This window comes from Mus caroli, chromosome 17 (assembly GCF_900094665.2).
Source record: "Mus caroli chromosome 17, CAROLI_EIJ_v1.1, whole genome shotgun sequence".
Classification (NCBI taxonomy): Eukaryota; Metazoa; Chordata; class Mammalia; order Rodentia; family Muridae; genus Mus; species Mus caroli.
Genome location: NC_034586.1, coordinates 62,802,098 through 62,821,216, shown reverse-complemented (window position 1 = coordinate 62,821,216; position 19,119 = coordinate 62,802,098). Strand labels below are relative to the sequence as shown.

Genomic DNA, 19,119 nt, shown 5'->3' with positions numbered 1-19,119 from the left:
CTCACTTTGTAGACCAGGCTGGCCTCGAACTCAGAAATCCGCCTGCCTCTGCCTCCCGAGTGCTGGGATTAAAGGCGTGCGCCACCACGCCCGGCTTCTGCTTTTAACCTTTTATTGTGCCTGCTACATTCCCAGCTGCACAAAAATGTTCCAACACCCAGGTATTTCAGCCACGAGGCAACCCGTGAAGTGATGGTGTAAGGGGCAGACCTGTTAATGATTTTCAGACTAGGCAATTGGAGTCTTTAAGAAAGAAAATCCTATTGTTTGATTTCCGTAGAACACTTCTTGGGCTTTGGAACGTTCTCATTAAAGAAAAAAGGAAAAGAAGTAGTTATATACGGGCTTTGGGTTCTTGCAATTCTGTTTTGGGAGCAGGATGTAATAAGAAACCTAAAGGTGAGCAAGTAGATTTGGGTTCTTGTGCAAAGCAATCAGATAGCCAGAGCCTGGGGTTGATGAATCCCTAGTTTGCATCTGATGGTCTCCTTCTCTTTCCCACATACCTGATGGTTTTATGTAGCACACAATACCCATTATGCTGACATGGCAACTCCGAGGTCCCCACAGACCCAGACCTTGTCTGTCTTGCAGAATTGAAGCTGGAAGTGACCACCCTAACCTCTGTGCCTATGAGAAACCCTGAGCCTTTGAGACAGCAAGAGGAATATAATATCCCCTGTCTCAAAGACAGACGCATACGTCACGATTCGGACAGTCATTCCACGGACATAGAATAAACCCACATTGGGATAGACAAAGGGGTCTGACGTGGCATCTCCCCTCCCATTATACTGCAGGGAAACATTAAATGATTTGGACTTTTTTATGTAGCATTAATGCTTTTCTAATGAAAACTAAAGAAACCATGTAATTAACCTCCGGCTGGGAAATGCTCGGACTGTGATTGCTGCTTGGTCCTATGTTTCTCTCCAGGAGACACTGTTGTTATTGTACAAGAAGAGATGTTACACCCAGAGTAACTCCCTTTGCCTTCTTGACAGTAACAAGTAGATCAAAAGGTGGAGCTTCATTGTGGGAACGGGTGGGTGTTCAGGACCCCCGAAGCTAACATGTTCCTTGCTATGAATATCAGTCATAAAGGCATTAGTCGGGAGCCCATCTCCTGACGGGTGTCACTCTGGGCCTGACAGTGAGCGTATAAAAGTCTCCTCCCCCTCCCACCTGAAGGACGTGAGCATTTGTTGCCAAAGCTGTTCTGAGTCACAGGATGTACCTCATCACCTCAGGCTCACCACTGGCTAAATCACTGAGCATAATTCCAGGGGAGTGAGCGAGCGAGCACCCTCATCACTGGAAGTCTGGGAGTGACTCACCTGCCTTCTGATGGGGGGTCTTTGGAACTGTCCAAATATTTTCAATGATGAGAAAATTTGGCTCTTAACCACCTCGTACCAGTATTCTAGTCCCCTGGGGCCTGGTTAGCTCACTGTGCTGTGAGTCCCTGTCTACTTGTTTCTTTACTGTTCAAACTCAAGTAAACCATAGGATTTCCACAGGAAATAGAGCATTGGCATTTCACATGCCAATGTGAAAGATATATTATCACACTGATAACAAATAGCAAATGAGTCGTATCTTAAATTCCGGACTTTCTTCCCCCTCCCAGCCTTCCCAAGCCCATAATAACTGGGAATTTATTCTTCATTCACTAACCACGTGGGGATGATTGGTGGAAAATCTGGTAAGGTCCAGGCGTATTCATCTGTAAAATGTAGTAAAGCCAAAGGAAGGACCGGGTATGGGGACACAGTAGAGACAGTGGATCCCAGATTTCCGTGTAGCCTTGGTTTTAAAAGTGATTTTTGTTTTTCAAATATACCTTGAGCCTGGGAGATGACTCCGTGGGTAAGGGAGCTTGCCATGAAAGCAAGCGGTCCTGAGATGAGATCGCCAGCATCCACATAAAAATGTGAGCCTATCACCACAGTATTGAGAGAACAGGGAGAGGTGGATCCTGGGACATCACTGGCCCAGCATCCCTGTCAGACCTCCCTCCGTACATGTACACCTTTGCATGTTCATGAGTCCTCCATACGTGTGTGCCTATGCAAGTGCATGAGTAGCTGCTCACGCCTGTGCACAGTAATGCCACATGATGGCTTCCAGCTGTCCTTAGCTCCAGTTCCAGGAGACTCAGTTCCCTGTTCTGAATCTCCATGAGCACCAGGCATGCACAGAGTGCACTTGCCTGCACGCAGACAGAACACTCATACATATAAAAATAAGCAATCCTTTTAAAGGGTTAAGAAGAGCAAATTAAAAGCCAAAATAAGCGTAGAATCTCTTCCCTTTCGCCCCCTTCAGCTCAGTATCAGGCAGTGCCCGGCCTTCCACTCATTGCTCCAACAGAGATTCCCAGTAAAAGTACTTCTTGACCCTCGCGCTTCCTGACGCGCCTCTTTCCACAGAGGAAATGGCCACTTGAAGACAGGATGAGGCACCTTCATATTTCCATAGGTCCTGGCAGCCTTAACACTTGAAGTATTTATAGTCACAGAATTGCTAGTGTCTGAATGAATGGGCCACACATTTGTTTAAACCAAAGAAAGAGACCTAACTGAGCCACAGGTGAAACAGATTGGAAAGGGGTTCTAGTTGATTCTTTTGTCAAACTTGTTCCAAATGCTGGCAAGTGTACACGCACCACGTGAGCACCTGGAGCCAGGACAAGGGTCTTAACATTCCAATAGCTGCCAGCAAACAGCTTTTAACACCGTCTGCTTTGTACAAAAGAGCTTCGGAAGAACCAGAGAGAACTGTTCATCTCCAGAATAGCCTCTGTCAATTAGCAAGTCCTCCAGGCACCACCTCCCCCTTCACGCCTATAAACAACTTCATGTCCTAAGCCTACCAGATTAAATGGTCCAGCTACAAAGGCCCTTCTTTCTCAGCTCTACACTCGCTCACAGAAGCTGTGCCTCCCTGCTTACACTAGCTTATCCTTCCCTTTCCTTTGTTCTCCCTGCTGCTGTGGCTGACCTCGGACTACAGAGAGGCATTCATGAAATCCGAGAGATCAGACAGTTTCACTTCACGGGCTGGCCAGACCACGGAGTCCCCTACCATGCCACTGGCCTGCTGGGATTTGTCCGGCAGGTCAAATCCAAGAGCCCACCCAATGCAGGCCCGCTGGTGGTACACTGCAGGTAAGGAGAGCTCCCAGGGCTTCCTCACGGGTGCACCATGGACTGGTTCTGGGTATGGGGTTTCATGAAGATTCTAGGAAGCATTCTAGAAGTGGATGAGGTTGGTGGTTTAGGAAGCTAGAAGCCTTGTGGCAGCCCTTCCCCTTGTCTGACAGCCTCCTCTCTCCGAGCAGTGCTGGAGCAGGAAGGACAGGTTGCTTCATTGTTATCGATATCATGCTGGACATGGCAGAAAGGGAAGGAGTGGTGGACATCTACAACTGTGTCAGAGAGCTTCGGTCCAGGAGAGTCAACATGGTGCAGACAGAGGTACTGAACCTGACCCCTTCAGCCCATGGCTGAGTCCCCAGAGTCTGTCCTGCATACCCACCTCCTTGGGCAAAAGAAGTATGCCAACCATTCCTACCACATTCCCTAGGAGAAAAGTACCTCCCAATTTCTGACTTCTCCGGGCCCTGCCCCTTCCTTCTTTTGTCTGCTCTTTCAAAAACAAACCAAAAGGGAGTTTTCAAGTTACAGATTCTGGTGCCAAGAGTTTTTCCGGGGTCGGGAATCTGTAGCCATCAACCTACATTCGCACAGTTGCCTGTGCCAAGGGACCCAGAAGAGCTTCTACATTAAGCATCCATAGTTCCCAACATTGCTCCTGTTCAGTCTGCTTTTACATTAGCTGAGAAGCAGAGCAAGACAGCTCCTGAGGATAGTGAGGTGCTTGCCAGGCTGCTTCGGGGCAATCTCCCCCATTCAACACCAGTCTCCTAGCTGGAAAAAACGTTCTCCCCGTGCTGCCTGGCATCATGGGACTTTGTCCAATTTGTGGTGTTTTGTACCAATTAATAATGCTTAGAGTTGAAATGAGAGGAATATCAAGAAGTTGACATTTCTAAAACTTATATCCTGGACCTGGGGCCTGGAACCTAGGGTCCACGAGAACTGTTCCTGAAGCAGACTGAAGAACAGATGAATAGCCCTATGTGCAGGTCACACACAAAAGTTTACAAACCCTGCGGGGCCTTTAACAAGCATAGGAATGTCAGAAGTCAAAAGGGTTCCTTCAGTGCCTCTTCTCTTTAGACGAGGGGCAGATTTCAAACCATAATGGTGATTAACTTTTTACATTTAATACTTTAACAATTCATCAAGTATTAAAGCAGCCCTCTTCTCACTTTATCATACTTTTTCCAGAATGTTATTTACAGAAATTAATGATAAGAAAGCCTTTAATACTTCATGTAATCGAAGACCAATGATAAAGATGCCGACACTTAATTGATTCTAGGGAGAGTCCCTGCCAAGTCACATTTAGAAGAATAGTTTTGACACCTGTTTATTGATGTGGTCATCGGGACCAAACCCAGGGGCTTGCACCTGTGAGACAAGCTGCCTGCCATGGGGCTACATGCACAGTCCTAGAGAACCCATCTTTTAACTATCAACTATACACACATATATATAATAAGAGCTATATTCTACACTTATTAGCACTTTGATAATTATCAGAACTAGAACCATTAACTAACGGTTTGAAATAACTTGTGCCTAACAATTGCAACTGTCTCCGGAGCGTGGTTGAGTTTCCCTGAACCATTTTTATATTATGAACCTGATTAGGAAATTCTTCCAATGTCAACCAAAATCATGCTCACTCCCCCTCTGAATTTGGGGTCCAAATTCATGGGATTGGAACTCGAGGGGTGTTTCGGCTACTGTCCCACCCGCTGTAATTGGTCTGTGGGATATTCTTGATAAAGCTGGACAGCCCAGTGCCCTGGCACACGGGCCTCCTGATGCTTGCTTCTCTGTTGTGGATGGGCTGCTCCTATCAGCTGGGTGACAGCGCTACCCCTGCCTTCTCTAGCCCTCTGGGTTCATCTTCAGTTCTTCCCCATCACTAACTAAGTCCATCTTGCCTCTTCAGGAGCAGTACGTCTTTATCCATGATGCGATCCTGGAAGCCTGTCTTTGTGGAGACACCTCCATCCCTGCCTCCCAAGTCAGGTCTCTCTATTATGACATGAACAAACTGGACCCACAGACAAACTCAAGCCAAATTAAAGAGGAATTCCGGGTAATCAGGGAGCCAGGCAGGGTGGGACAGGGAGATTGGAAGGCTATGGTTTTCCCTCTTTAGGAAAACTCCTGAAGTGAGCTCTTAGGCCCTCCTTTGAATCAACAAGAGCTTCTCACCTAGGGACTAGTGACTGTTGAGTCTGGATGACTTTCCTGTGTGGCCAATAGGGTGTTTAGCATTGACCCTCACTCTGCTTTCAAAATGTCTGTAGCAGCACCAGGCCAAACCCCTCCAGGGCCAGAATTACTTGGCTTCACAGTCACTAGTCTAGCGGTGTCATCTGCATGTCAGATAGCCACCAACCAGTTCCAAGCACCAGCACACTTGATTCACAGTATAACTAAGTATGGGTGTAGTCCAACCATGGGCATGGCTTTGCAGGACACTCCATGTGCCTAGATCTTCATTTAGGTAAAAGTTACTTATGTTCAGGTTTTATCTAACTGTACCTAACTCTAGACCAAATCCTCTCCTAACTTCTGGCCTCCAAGATTTTCAGTAACCTGCTCTAGTCAGAGCTATGGGTGCTGTATTCTAAGGATCTGCGAGGACCCTTAACCTCTGCCTCTGGCTGCTATGTGCTGTGTGCAGACAAAACTCAAAGAGGGAAAGAGAAAATGGAGCCCGTAGAGTTCAGCCAGCTGAGCCTACCTTATATGCCTTTTAAAGAATCGACTTGCCCTTAGATCCTTTCTGGACCATCTTATCAGCCCACACTTCCTGAGGAGTCTCTCACTTGTATCACATTTTTCAGTTGGCACATTATAACCGCACTTGTTTATGGGGTACAATACAGTGTTTTCAAAGTATATTCATGCTATGGAGTCCTGGGGAAGCAGGAAACCAGCCACCTGTGGAGACCTGACTGGAGCTGGGAGATCTCACCTTTCCCATTTATCCCACAGACTCTCAACATGGTGACCCCCACCCTGCGTGTGGAGGACTGCAGCATCGCACTCCTACCCCGGAACCACGAGAAAAATCGCTGCATGGACATCCTGCCTCCAGACCGCTGTCTGCCCTTCCTCATCACCATCGATGGAGAGAGCAGCAACTACATCAATGCAGCCCTAATGGACGTAAGGCACTGGGGACACATGGGAAGGAAATAGACAATGCATGTCCCTGAGACAGAGCCCCGGGGACACAGGGAACCCTTATCTCACTTATCTGCCCCCTGAGCCTTTCTAGAGGCAAGCTATCACATCCAACAACAAAAACAGAGTTAGCATTCCAGTGTGTGGTTTGGTGAGGAGCAGCAGTTACTGCTTCACAAGCCAACTAGCCACCTGTCTGAAGTGCTCAGACACAAAGATCACCTACGGCCACACTGTCAGGTTTTTAGCCTACCGGCCAGAAAGCAAGGGACAGCTGTTAAGGCGTCTGGCAGGGAAAGGGGATCCGGTGACAGGCAGCATTATTTAGTTCTCTTTCTTCCTAATTTAGGTGGTAATTAACATGGGAAGGAAACACAACTCAATGCTTCCTGCCAGTCTGTTTACTTCTTGCTAGTCAACTGACAAGAAAGTAAACGGATATTTTCAGTGCTAATGTGTAAATTTTAATTCCGCTGGTGTGATACCATAAAGGGGGCTGAAACTTGTTTAACGCTCCCAGAGCTAACAAAAGCGTGCATATCTTTCATGGCAGCGGTAAGCAACCGAGTCAACCAGATAAACAACAAGCCAGCAAGTTTGAGAAAGAACTATTTTCATGGTTTTTAAAGTAAAGTGAGACTCCCTCCCCTAAAATTATTAATAGAACCAATACTTTGCTCGTCAGAAGTATAAAACAAAATGGTAAGAAATAAGTGTGAAGTTCCCATGATATCAAAGTGAGAATGTTTCGTCATAGTTTCACAGAAAAGTTTATTTTTAGTCTATTTTGGAGTTGACAATGATGATAGAGCCAAACAAGTACTAAACACGTCGGGTGCGTTTTGCCGCACATCTCCACGTGCACAAAATATCTCCGCTGCCTCCCCTCACATTGTGCTGTTTATATCTGGATCTTTCTCTTCGTGTCTGCAGAGCTATAAACAGCCTTCAGCATTTATAGTCACCCAGCATCCTTTGCCAAACACCGTCAAAGACTTCTGGCGACTGGTCTTGGATTACCACTGCACATCCGTAGTTATGCTGAACGATGTGGATCCTGCCCAGGTGAGTCCAGGGGCTCCTTCAGGCAGACCTCAAGTCAGAGAGTCAAGTCTGCTTGTGCTTTGTATAAGATGTGCAAGCCCCACAGCCCATGCCCATGGCCCGTCAAAGGATTTGGAAACACAAGGGTTTACAAATAAGCATTAGAGCTGTAGAAGACAGTCGGTGAGAAGCAAGCAGACAGACTGAAAACATAGGATACTGGAAGAAGAAAGACAGGGGCACAGATGGGGACCACACATTGCACAGCTAAAAAGAGCGAGCCAACCAGCGGAGATGGGACAGGCCTGGATCTCATGTTTTCAGGCACCTATGCTTCTTGGAAGTGCTCAGCTGGGGCCTGCAAGAGGGAGGCAACATGGTGGCCAGATAGTGAAGACAGGCAAGTAGGTTTAAAGACCCGCAGCACCCGTGGTTGAAGCAACCCTGGGAACTGGATGTAAACTCAGCAGCTCAGGGAGGTTCTCAGGTGGCTCCTCCCACATCGAGGAGGCAGCAGAAAGCCATACTAGTGGGCGGGGTGACAGAATTTTCTTGGAGGGGTCAGGAGAGTCCCAAGGCCCTTTGGGAGCAGAATCTATTCTCAGCACAGGCTTCACCGCCATGACAGAGGACCTTAGGGAAACCTCAAGCTTAGTGCATATTAAGAGTGAACTTATTTGAACACCAGATTCGTTTTTCTATCCAGTAGAGAAACTGCTGTTTTAGATAGGGCAGGGGTGCTGGTGGAGGCTCCTGGAGTGTTTCAGCATGTAAACAGGACAAGATGTCTCCTTCCCAAAACGCGGCCTGTTGCTGCTAATACTCCGTATGCGGCTAGAGTTTTTAATTACGTTGAAGGCACCTTATTATGTGACTGGGGCTCTCACTTGAAAGCTAGCTGATGAAATAATAATGACAGCCCTTGTTCTTCTCCACTCCTTTTGGCTTCGTGTCAGCGTTTTAGAATTCTCCCTCCCTCCTCCCCACTCGCAGAACAGATTGTCACTATCTGTGAAAGCCCCCGCCAGTTTCAAATGGAACCAAACCTGTCATTCTAAGTTCTAGGCAGCAGTCAGGTTTCACCAATCTAAGAGCCAGACACAGGCTAGGAGAAGTGTACCCCGTGTAGAGTCAGTCTGCCTCGTTCCTGATGGGACGTGCATATGGATAAACTACGGGTGACCAAGATGTCACAGATTCCGGGGTGCTCCCTGAGCATCAGTGTCTGAATGCCAAAGCCAAACTCTAAAGCAAACCGTCTGGACTCAAACCAAGTCTTAGCTGACTGGCAGACGGAGAGACAAAGAGACTCCCAATTCTATTCAGCAGATAGAGCTGATTTCCAGAGCTGGGCTAGAAAGGCTCCTGGGATTCTTGTCTTTTAGCAAAAGCTAAACTGGAATCTGGAACCCCGGAGCGTCACAAGCGTCCGAAACTCCCACTCGACTGTTTTAAGTATTTATCGGACCAGCTCATGGATGTGTTATGCACCATTTAAGCCATTTTCTACATGGTTTCCTCGGGCAGAATGTAGGACACAGTGTGCCAAGAGCTAGATGCCAGCCCGGGCCATTCATATTTCTGCAGTGTAAATGACAAGCATTTGGTCAGTTGCTTGAACTGGGAAAAATATCAAGAGAGAGCAAAGTCTGCTCTGTCCACTGAGGAATGGGCAGAACAGTTTAAAAGTGTTTGTTATGGCCTTTACTGCCGTCTCAGCTCTTGGTCATCATGCCTGTGAACAGGGGGCACCCTTGAGAATCAAAAGGGAAATAAACATCTACATACCGTCGTTTGACAAGGCAAGTTTAATAGCCTGTTGCTAGGAAATGCTGGTGAGGAAATAAAAATCCCATGGAAGAAAAAAATCCCATGGAAGCATTATTCAAAAATAAATAAATAAATGTAATTTCTAAATCCAGCAAACGTAGCTAATGTAAAGAATAGTCTCGGCTACCCTACTTACCCTCTTAATCTTTAACAAGGATTAAAGATTTATCATGGATAAAGAGGGAGAAAAAAAGAGGATATTATTTCACTTGACTCACTGTTAACCGAGAATTTATCTTGTGATCTTGAATATATAAATCACATTTGACGACGTGACAGTGACAATTTAGGTCATTTCAAAAGTAAACATCATCAAAAAAGAAATCTGACCCTCCCATGAATCCTCTTTTTAATGGAATATCAATTAGCTTTAACAGAATGTGTTGATACACCCAGCATTTGCCAGTTATCGGGAATTAACATGTTCCCAGCAATCCCTTGGAAGAGCATGGGTCTTACCAAGTACTCATGTTTGCCTAAGTGTCATCGTTATAGTGGAGGCTGGAGTCATCTTCTTGGGGCCTAGACAGACGCTCCTTTTAGCATGAGTGAGACCTTACAAAGGGACTCCATGTTACAAAGATCTTCAGGAAGCCCACGTGCACCTGGCTAACACACACTTTTTGAGAAAACAACCAGAGTATTAGAATAAAAGAATTGGATTTCAAATAATTTTGTCAATGCTGATCACATCCAAACTGCCGTCCAGTCACCTTTGTAATTACACTTCTTGTTGTATTCTGGGTTCAGCTGTGTCCACAGTACTGGCCAGAAAATGGAGTGCACAGACATGGCCCCATCCAGGTGGAATTCGTGTCTGCAGACTTAGAAGAAGATATCATCAGCAGAATTTTCAGGATTTACAACGCCTCCAGAGTAAGAGCCAAGCCAACCGTGCTTGAACTGGGTTTCGCTTTCATCTTACCTTCATGGTGTTGGCATGTCTACTCTGTCAATAGCAGGCTCTGTTCTAGGGGGTTGGAACGTCTAGTCTCTGTCAACAAAACAAATTCCAGGCCTTATGGGGTTTATATGCTAAGCGTGGTGGCACACGCCTTTAATCCCAGCACTCGAGAGGCAGAGGCAGGCGGATTTCTGAGTTCGAGGCCAGCCTGGTCTACAGAGTGAGTTCCAGGACAGCCAGGGATATTCAGAGAAACCCTGTCTCGAAAAACAAAAAAAAAAAAAAAAAAAAAAAAAAAAAAAAGAAGAAGAAGAAGAAGCTTGTTAAAGAGAGTTTTTAACAAGCTAAAGCACAATAAGAAAGACTTTGTTAGACACTGTAACTAAGTGGCAAATGCTACTTGTTGAACACAGTAACAAAGTGGCTAATGCCCCCTGATCCCAGCAAGGGGAGCTCGTGAGTCTATTCTAGAACAGATGATAGTCATCAGGTGGAGACAAGAGGGTCTTGCTGAAGATGGGCCAGGGAGCAACATCCCTAAGGCACGGTGGAAGCTAAAGAACTTGATCAGATATGGAGTGGTCCCTTATTGGAGGGCAGGACGCTTGCTAAACTGACAGAATGGGGGTTGCAAAAAAAAAAAATGAGTTTTACAAAGGATTGCAAAGATGGGCCCCAGGAAAGGGTCTTGACTAAAACAAAGAACCTCTATCAGAAGGCAACGAATAACAGGCATAACGGAATTATGGTGTGCCAGAAAGTGATAAATCTTAAAGGGAAAAAGAGTGCCAGGTTACGCAGCAAAGGGATCATTTGTTCTCATTTGCAATGGGCATGCCATGTGAGCAGACACTGAGAAAGGGAGGGAGTGGCCAGGAGCTCTCTAGAAAGACAGCTCTCAGGCAGGAAGTGGCCACAAAGGGGCTCTGTGATGGGGCAGAACCTATTGAGTTCTAGACACACTAGGACACTGTTGTGTCTGGAGATTAGGGAGCTAAGGCAGGAGGCGCTGAGGGTTGAGGCACAGGAACCTGCAGGGCCTTCCCTGCCACTGCTAGCCAGCCAGCTCTTGCATGAAAGCAATGAAGCCACTACAGGTTTCCAGGAGGAGTGTGCCACCTAACCATTTACATCTGGAAATGGACACTCTGGTTTCTGCCTTGAGATCAGATTCTAAGAGACAGTCCAGGCAGCCGTGAGAAGGACCCAGAGGACAGGTGACAGTGGCAGGACAGGAGTGGTGGCATTGGAGATATAAGCAGTGGAGAGAGCCTGCTTGATCCTGAAGGTGGTTTGCAGACAGTCAAGGTGACTCTCAAGAAATGGATCCCAAGAAGAAGTGGCAGGATCATCATTAGCTGGGGTTGTTTGGCCTGTGGGAAAAACAGACATGGGAGGCAGTAAGAAACTAAGCTCAATTTGTATCACAGTAGGTGTGGGAGGACTATTGATCCCTGAGGTTGGCTTTTGAGTACATGAGGGTGTCGTTCAGGAAAGAGCTCTAAATGGTGACTGACTGGTATCCACCAATGAGATCCAGAGGGAAACTGAGAACTCTAGATCTGAAGGCCAGAGGCTTCTGTCAGCCCAGGTCTGGGAAGAGTGGAGACTGAGGCAGAGGTGGGGTAAAAGCTGACCAGCGTACCTAGGAGACCTACCTGTGCCAAGAGGGTCCTTCCGAAGCTGAAGCCAGCAATGCTTTTTAATTTCTATAATCCTGTTTAATTATATGCACTGATTAATTAAAGATTGATCGCTCACCGAAAGCTGCATCATTAAGCAAAGCCATATTATATAGAAAACAGGGCAGAATCCACATCGTACTGAACTCACAAACATTTCCAGGTTATAATTTATCCCTTACCTTTAATTTACTTGTAATTAAAGTGAAGACATTTTTCCACACAATACACAGCATGGTTAATCTTGTTGCTATTTTTCTCTGGGCTTTTGCAAAATGTAAGCATTCTGCTCTACTCTGGTTTACGATGCCCTGTCATTTAAAACACCTGGATCTTTATAACCACTGGAGATTAAAGTCATAACTCTCCAGGCCTGCAGAATCACCCTTTGTTATGCACTGGCTTGAGTCTCCTTAGTAACTAATGCCTTGCCCTGATGGGAAAACCAAGTAGGAGGAGTCAGGGAAGATCAAGTGGGAGGAGTCAGCCCCCCCAACCCAGCAAGGTAAGTCAGGCCTCTTCCTCCACTCCCTGATTGGTCCCTTGTCCTCTGCAGCCCCAGGATGGACATCGGATGGTTCAGCAGTTCCAGTTCCTGGGCTGGCCGATGTACAGGGACACGCCCGTGTCCAAGCGCTCCTTCTTGAAGCTCATACGCCAGGTGGACAAGTGGCAGGAAGAATACAATGGCGGCGAAGGCCGCACAGTCGTGCACTGCTTGTGAGTATCCCAGAGCTCTCACCTCGGGTGACGGACGTGCCCCATTTCCTCCAAGCAGCTCGCCTTCCCCTTGCTGTACATACAGAAGAAACTAGAAGCCCCACAGAGTTTGATTTAGTTCGTCATTTTAAATCTAAGAGTCCAGTCCTGGTACCTGGGACTATGCGTTCTTCCTTCTTGTGTCTTCCTTCCTTTGCCACATGCCTTCCTCAGTGGTGCACTGCCTCAGCACGGGCTTGAACCCACAGGGCCAGCCAGTCATGGAGAGATGTAGGCCATCATCTCCATATGAATGTTTAATTCCAGTGTTTGTTACAGGGACTGAAAGTTGACAAACGCAGAACCAGTGTCCTCTAAGGGTGACATCTAGGGCAACAGTTGTAGTAGGTACTAAAATGTAAAAAAGCCTCCAGCCGGATGCTTCCCAATGGGGCCTGTGCAGTGGCAGTCCCTGGGGAGCTTCAGTAAGCATCACCTTCAGGCCACACTGAAACCAATTAACTCCCAGTCTCCACATGGAACCCGGGCATCTGTGCACCGAGAACTCCCCGATGAGTCCCGCATGCTGTCAACGTTGAGAGCCTCGAGGAGAGAGCGCCTTGCCTCCCAGAGCACTTTTACCCACACTTTCTCACTGGCAGTGATGTACAGCTAACTATCCAGCTGGAACTGGCCTAACGGAACAGGCAGTTAAAGAGCATGGCAGTCGGGGAAGGTGCTCAGACATTTGGGCCAGTTAAGGGTGTGAGCATATGCTGCATTTCTGAGGAGAATCCTTAGCCCCATATGAGAAGATCAGTCCCAGATTGAAGGGCAATGAGCTTTTCTGCAGAGCAGACCACCCTAAGTTTATGTGGCAAGTGGGTAAGAGGCAGGTTACCCCCTGTTCCCTGCCCTTACCTCAGGCAGTGGAAGCCCTGAATTCTCCTCAGTCCCTTGGAGAGAGTCTCCAGAACATACCCATCCCAGCTTCCACCCAAGGCTTCCTCTTCTGTCTTGTGTGGAGCACTATACTCCTCCCTCGCCCTTGTCTCCTCTCCGTTCCTATCCGTGGACTCAATGCTTCAGAAATCTATTCCATCCCCCTTCTTATTCGTCAGAATCAAAAGAAGGGCTCAGCGTACTCAGTGGATCGAATTGCAGCAGCCTTTCTTCCCCGGCCTAGGCAGCCATCTTCCAGTAACTTGCCATGATAACACATACTAACATTGAATAGACACACACACACTATGTTCTCCAGGCCTCTTAGGAAATACAGAGTTGGACTTGTAGGGGAAGGAAGCCAGGTACATGCAAATCTACAAGAAGGGTGATATTGTCACCATCTGAGAATTGGGCACTGCTCACACAGAAACACTCCGTAAGCATTGCCCTGGACAAGAGTCTACTATATCACTCAGCACGTCGTAGGCGTCATTTTGTAAGCGAGTGAGTTAAGGCAAGAGCCCTGCCAATGGATATGCAGGTTGAGCATATCAAGTGCTCTGTGAGCCAAGATGGCTTCCTGAAATGAAGGAAGGGAAACAACCGAAAGGAAACCAGAGAGAAAAACTCCTGTATCCAACTGCTGCTCCAGCCTGCCCCGCCCAGAGAAGATCACTCAGTAAGGACTGACGGGAAGGAGCCTGGGTCACTGGATCCCAGTGCACATGAACTCCTAGCTAACATACAAAAAGAAATAAAGAACCTAAGCTATTTTTAAAAAATCCCAGCAGGGAAATCAACATCCAGTTAGCTGTCATTAGATCTGTCAGACTTTGGTTTGCATAGGGTTGTTTTGTTTTGTTTCATGGTCCTGGAGACAGAATCCAGAGCTTTGGGCATGCTAGGCCAGTGCTCTACTACCAAGCTGCAGTCCCCAAACACTTGTTTATAATCTTACTATTAAAAGTGGTTTTCAAATAGCCCTTCCACATCATATCTGTAAGTGTAACTTATTGTGACCCTGGACTAGCTTTCTAACAGAAGCCAGTTCTGGAACCCTCAAGAATAGGTCACGAGTGGGGATAGATAAAAGGGAGGGGCATGAAGGAAATATGCAAAGACCTGTTCCATCACTGCACCTTGCAGGCAACATTCTTCCAAAAGCCGGCTGTGACCCTCAAGCTAAGCAGACACGTCACGTTCTGTGTGGTGTCTCTAAGAGCGGGCAGTTTGGCTGTCACAGAGAGGGGGGGTGTCTGTTATTCCTCCCCTGCCTACCTGACTTCCCTTCTTATCTTCTGTTGGGGCACCACACCCTCGAGCTCCCATAATTCCCGGTGGAGCTGCTCCTTGCTTTCTGGGTATAATGTTGGGTGTGATACTCAGACCTGTAGAGAAACTTTGCGTTGCTTTGCTTCCTTCTTCCTTCCCTCTCTCTTTCTTTTCTTTTCCTCGCTTACAAGAAAGTTTAAACTGGTATCTTCCAGTATTTGTCAGAAAGTTAAAATAATAATAATAATAATAAGCTTTATAAGCTGCTTAGCAGTCCTCTGTAAGGTATTCTGCATGTTGCAGCGCCACCTATTGGTGAGGGCGGAGAACACCTGCATGAGAGCTTTGCAGGTGGAGTGGTTCCCTGGGCCAGATGATACTCAGGGGTGTGTATGCAGAGAATTCTCTTCCTTCTTTTAAATGTCTTACTGTTTTTAAAATAAAACTATGTCCTCATTCTGAAACTGTGGAAAGAGTGGACGTGGTCGTGAGCAGCTGTTGAAACAGGAGGTAAAAAGCCAATGAGCAAGGACCATGGAAAAATCTGTACAAAGAGCAAACTCAGAAGCAGATGCGCTTGTGTCGCCTGACCAGCAGCAAGTGACTGCAGGGCAGCGGGGACCTCACTCCTTTTGGATGTACCATCCCCAGCTGTTGACAGCAGAGAGCAGAGCTTCCATGAGAACACGTGGGAGGAACTCCTCGCAAGCAGGAGGTTAACGAGGGCTGAGTAAAAGTGAGAGAGGGCACAGAATACTGGCCACCAGGGAGACGTGGTGATGCACTGAATTTCACTAAAATGATGACCTCATTTACAAGGTGTGCATAGATAAGGAGAGAAAGCATGAGGAGGGCGCTGCAAGGCACACATCTGCAAACCGTAAGAACAAGAACATCCAACCCCTTAGTGTTTAATGAGCAAAAAGGTTAACAAGGATCACACGTTAGAAGAGAAAGCATGGTGTGTAGCTTCATGGTAGAACCCTTGTCTAGCATACACAAAGTCCTGGGTTTGATTCCCAGCACTGGAGAGAGAGGGAAACAAAAACAAAAACATCTAAACAGCGGTAACCAACACCATTTGGGGTTTAGTGGGAAAATCCTCATTAAAACCACTGCTTGCCCATCAGAACGGCTGAATATTTGAAAACACAAAACAATGTTCCCAAGGGCTGGAGATGCTGTAGAACTGACCAGGGCACAGCAGTGTGAGGAAGGGAGGAACTCGGGGACTGACGGGGACACTGTATGTGGATCCGATAGAGCCAGTGAATGCACATTTGCAAAACGTAACTCCAATACCTACTGGAGAGTTACATACTCAGTGATATCCAACCAGCCATGTTAGGCCAATGAGATATCTCATCAGGTCAAGGCATTTGCTGCACAAGCCTGCCTAGAACTCACATAAAAGTGAGAGAAAAGAGGATCTACTCCACAAAGCTGTCTTCCAGCCACCATGTTTATACTGTGTCTCGCCACTCCCTCAGAATAATAGCAATGCCAGGCTTAAGAGCGTGGGAAAGGCTAGTTACCTCTCACAAAAGAAGCCAGTGCATGGAGAGTACAAGAAGATCATTATAGAAAATACAGATGTGCTCCAAAAAGAAGAAGAAGAAGAAGAAGAAGAAGAAGAAGAAGAAGAAGAAGAAGAAGAAGAAGAAGAAGAAGGAGGAGGCGGCGGCAAAAACATGGACTCCTCGTGGCTAGAGCAGTATTGTTTGGGGGCAATGATAATAGTGACTGGTAGATCTTAGCACACATAATACAGTTCCCAGCTTTTATTCATCACTAGACCAACCTGTCAAGGTCAGTATAAATAATAAAAACAAATACATTTTCAAATGGTAGGAGAGAGAGCTATTGCTTATGGTAGAATGCTGAACAGAGGAAGAAAATATAAAGCCAACATTAGATAAATAAGACAGTCGTAATTAATGGCTGAAAACAAGACCTGCTACTGTGTGTGAAAATCAAGGGTGATTGAGGAGAATCAGTATATTTACATAGTCCCAAGGTTTCTCACCCCAAAATGCGTATTAACTACTAAGAGAAGGATGATAACTTGATGGTGAAAATCCTTACCAACATCGTCTTATGGGTAAGATGAGCATCCTGGGACCAAGACACATCGATGCATGGATCCCCACAGAGGCTGTAAGACTCCTGCTCTGGCTTTCTTCATGAAGTCCAATCCCTCATCTCCAGTGACAAAAAAAAAAATAAAATAAAATAAAATAAAATGAACCCAGAGGGAAGGACAATGCACGATGGGACTTGGCAGGGACCTTTTCAAACTGTGGCCAGGACACAGGACAGGTCTCTTTTAAGCCTTTCTACATTCCAAATTTTGTATTCTACAAAGCAGCCAGCCAGATCGCCTCAGAAGTAGCCATATGAAGAAACAGCTGAATGCAAGATTAGATCCTGAGCCACAAAAGGGCCTTATTGCAGAAACTGGTAACAAAGATGGAGGCCTGTATCATAGTTCAGCCCAGTGCGGTGGCACCGTTCTTCCTGACTTTGGTGGTGTGTGGTGGTTATGTTAAATGTGCACCAAGGGTTGGGCAAGGGAACTCTGGGTGCTGTATTTACAATGGTCTCATGTGTTTAAACTTAGCTGTTTTTTTGTTCGTTGAAGATTTTAAATAGCCTTCGTGTTTCAGGGATAGAGAAATTCTAGTAACCTTCAAAGGCCAAGTGCTTGTACATACCCCCACCCCTTGTCATTAATTTTCCTTATCAGTAAGGTACCATATCAGAAATAGTAGTCTGGGACACAGATAAAGTGAGATTCAAACCGTGGATGGCATGCTAAGTCAGCTTGCTCTCTTTGCACCTTCATTCTGACCTTTCTCTGGGGTTCAGACCATATGTCTCAGGCCATGGGTGAGAAGCAATGTGATCACAAACATTGGCCAACCATCTCATTTCCTCTATGACAGGAACGGAGGAGGCCGCAGTGGTACATTCTGTGCCATCAGCATTGTCTGTGAGATGCTCCGACACCAGAGAACTGTGGATGTCTTCCATGCTGTCAAGACATTGAGGAACAACAAGCCAAACATGGTGGACCTCCTGGTAGGATGCCCCTCTGCCCTGACAAACAGGGTGTCTCAGAGTTGGTGTCAGATTCCTCTCCAGCTTCCACATTGGAGCTGCATACTCAGAGAGGAGACTTATAAAACTGACTGTTAATCTTCTGTATATAGTAGTCAATGCTGGAAATCAATATGGTGTCAGTATTCCTTGACCAGCTAGTTCCCCAAATAATCACACAAACATTTTAATATTTTAAAGCTTAAACCACCTAGCCCCATCCAGCCACATGGGTAGCAAGACCTTCTAGGCCCACAGTGACATCTATCTCCTTCAGTGTCTCCTAATGGAAGGCCTCTTCCTCCTTCTTCTTCCCAGAGTTCCTTTCTCCCTCCCAGGAAGTCCCACCTACCTCTCTCTACTGCCCAATCACAGGCTTTAGCCTTTTATTGACCAAGTAACTAGGGAGCAAGATTTGTGCAACAAAAGCTGGTATACATGAGAACGTACTTATCGTTGGACAACCAGATCTAGGGGTACAGAATTTAGTATTTGAATCCATAGCAGCACCAGACCAAGCCCAAGAGAACTTCGTTTCTGAAGTACATTGCGTTGTTTGGTTCATGGGCCTTTTTCTTTTCCTCCTCTTCTCTCCGTCCTTTCCTTGCTTTCAGAGGAGACTACCACAGCTTGATTGAAATGTAGAAAGAGCTGAGACTTCCAAGTGAACATTCTTATTCATTTCCCTTCCTGGCAGTGCCTTCCACGTGACTAAGCACTTAGTCTTAGTGAAGAAGAAATAATCATAGTACAAGAAATGCCAGATTTTCAAATTATAGATTTTATAAATAGCTTAATCGTCTAATATTTATCAAAGCTGTGAATTTCAGTTTGACATACGGAATACTGCATTTAATTATGGTGGCCACATCTGAGAAAAGCATTAAGGGAGTTGAGAAACAGAGAACTAGGTGCAATTATTTTCTTAGAGTATTTCACAAAATCCCTTCTTTTTTTCTTTCCTACGTGGAGCTGTTAAGATGCCAGCCATGGTGACTCAAGAATAGAGAGAGGTACAGCTTCATAGAAGAAGCTTTGCTCCTGGGTTCTGTGCATCTCTGTGACTGAAGATCTGACAGGAACACCAGTGCAGGGTCTGGGCAGTGACTTGAAGCAGGGTCGAGGGAGGAAGAGTCACTTGTACGCTTAGCAAGCTACAACCGTGTTCTAAGGCCCCGAGTTCCGTAAACTCAAAGTCCAAAATGTAAAAAGGGAGCAAGAGCCGGGCGTGGTGGCGCACGCCTTTAATCCCAGCACTCGGGAGGCAGAGGCAGGCGGATTTCTGAGTTCGAGGCCAGCCTGGTCT

At 46.4% G+C, this 19,119-nt stretch overlaps 1 protein-coding gene across 7 annotated transcripts in view; it reads left to right on the top strand.

Moving 5' to 3' along the window:
* Ptprm (protein tyrosine phosphatase receptor type M) overlaps positions 1–19,119 on the top strand; it is a 682,149-nt gene that overhangs the window by 651,984 nt on the left and 11,046 nt on the right. For all 7 annotated transcript variants that reach the window (XM_029470946.1, XM_029470944.1, XM_029470943.1 and 4 more), the window contains 8 exons: positions 3,016–3,170; positions 3,344–3,479; positions 5,089–5,238; positions 6,147–6,320; positions 7,272–7,403; positions 9,963–10,088; positions 12,355–12,518; positions 17,660–17,795. In XM_029470946.1, the coding sequence (XP_029326806.1) occupies positions 3,016–3,170; positions 3,344–3,479; positions 5,089–5,238; positions 6,147–6,320; positions 7,272–7,403; positions 9,963–10,088; positions 12,355–12,518; positions 17,660–17,795 (1,173 nt within the window). The remainder of the gene's footprint in view (positions 1–3,015; positions 3,171–3,343; positions 3,480–5,088; positions 5,239–6,146; positions 6,321–7,271; positions 7,404–9,962; positions 10,089–12,354; positions 12,519–17,659; positions 17,796–19,119) is intronic.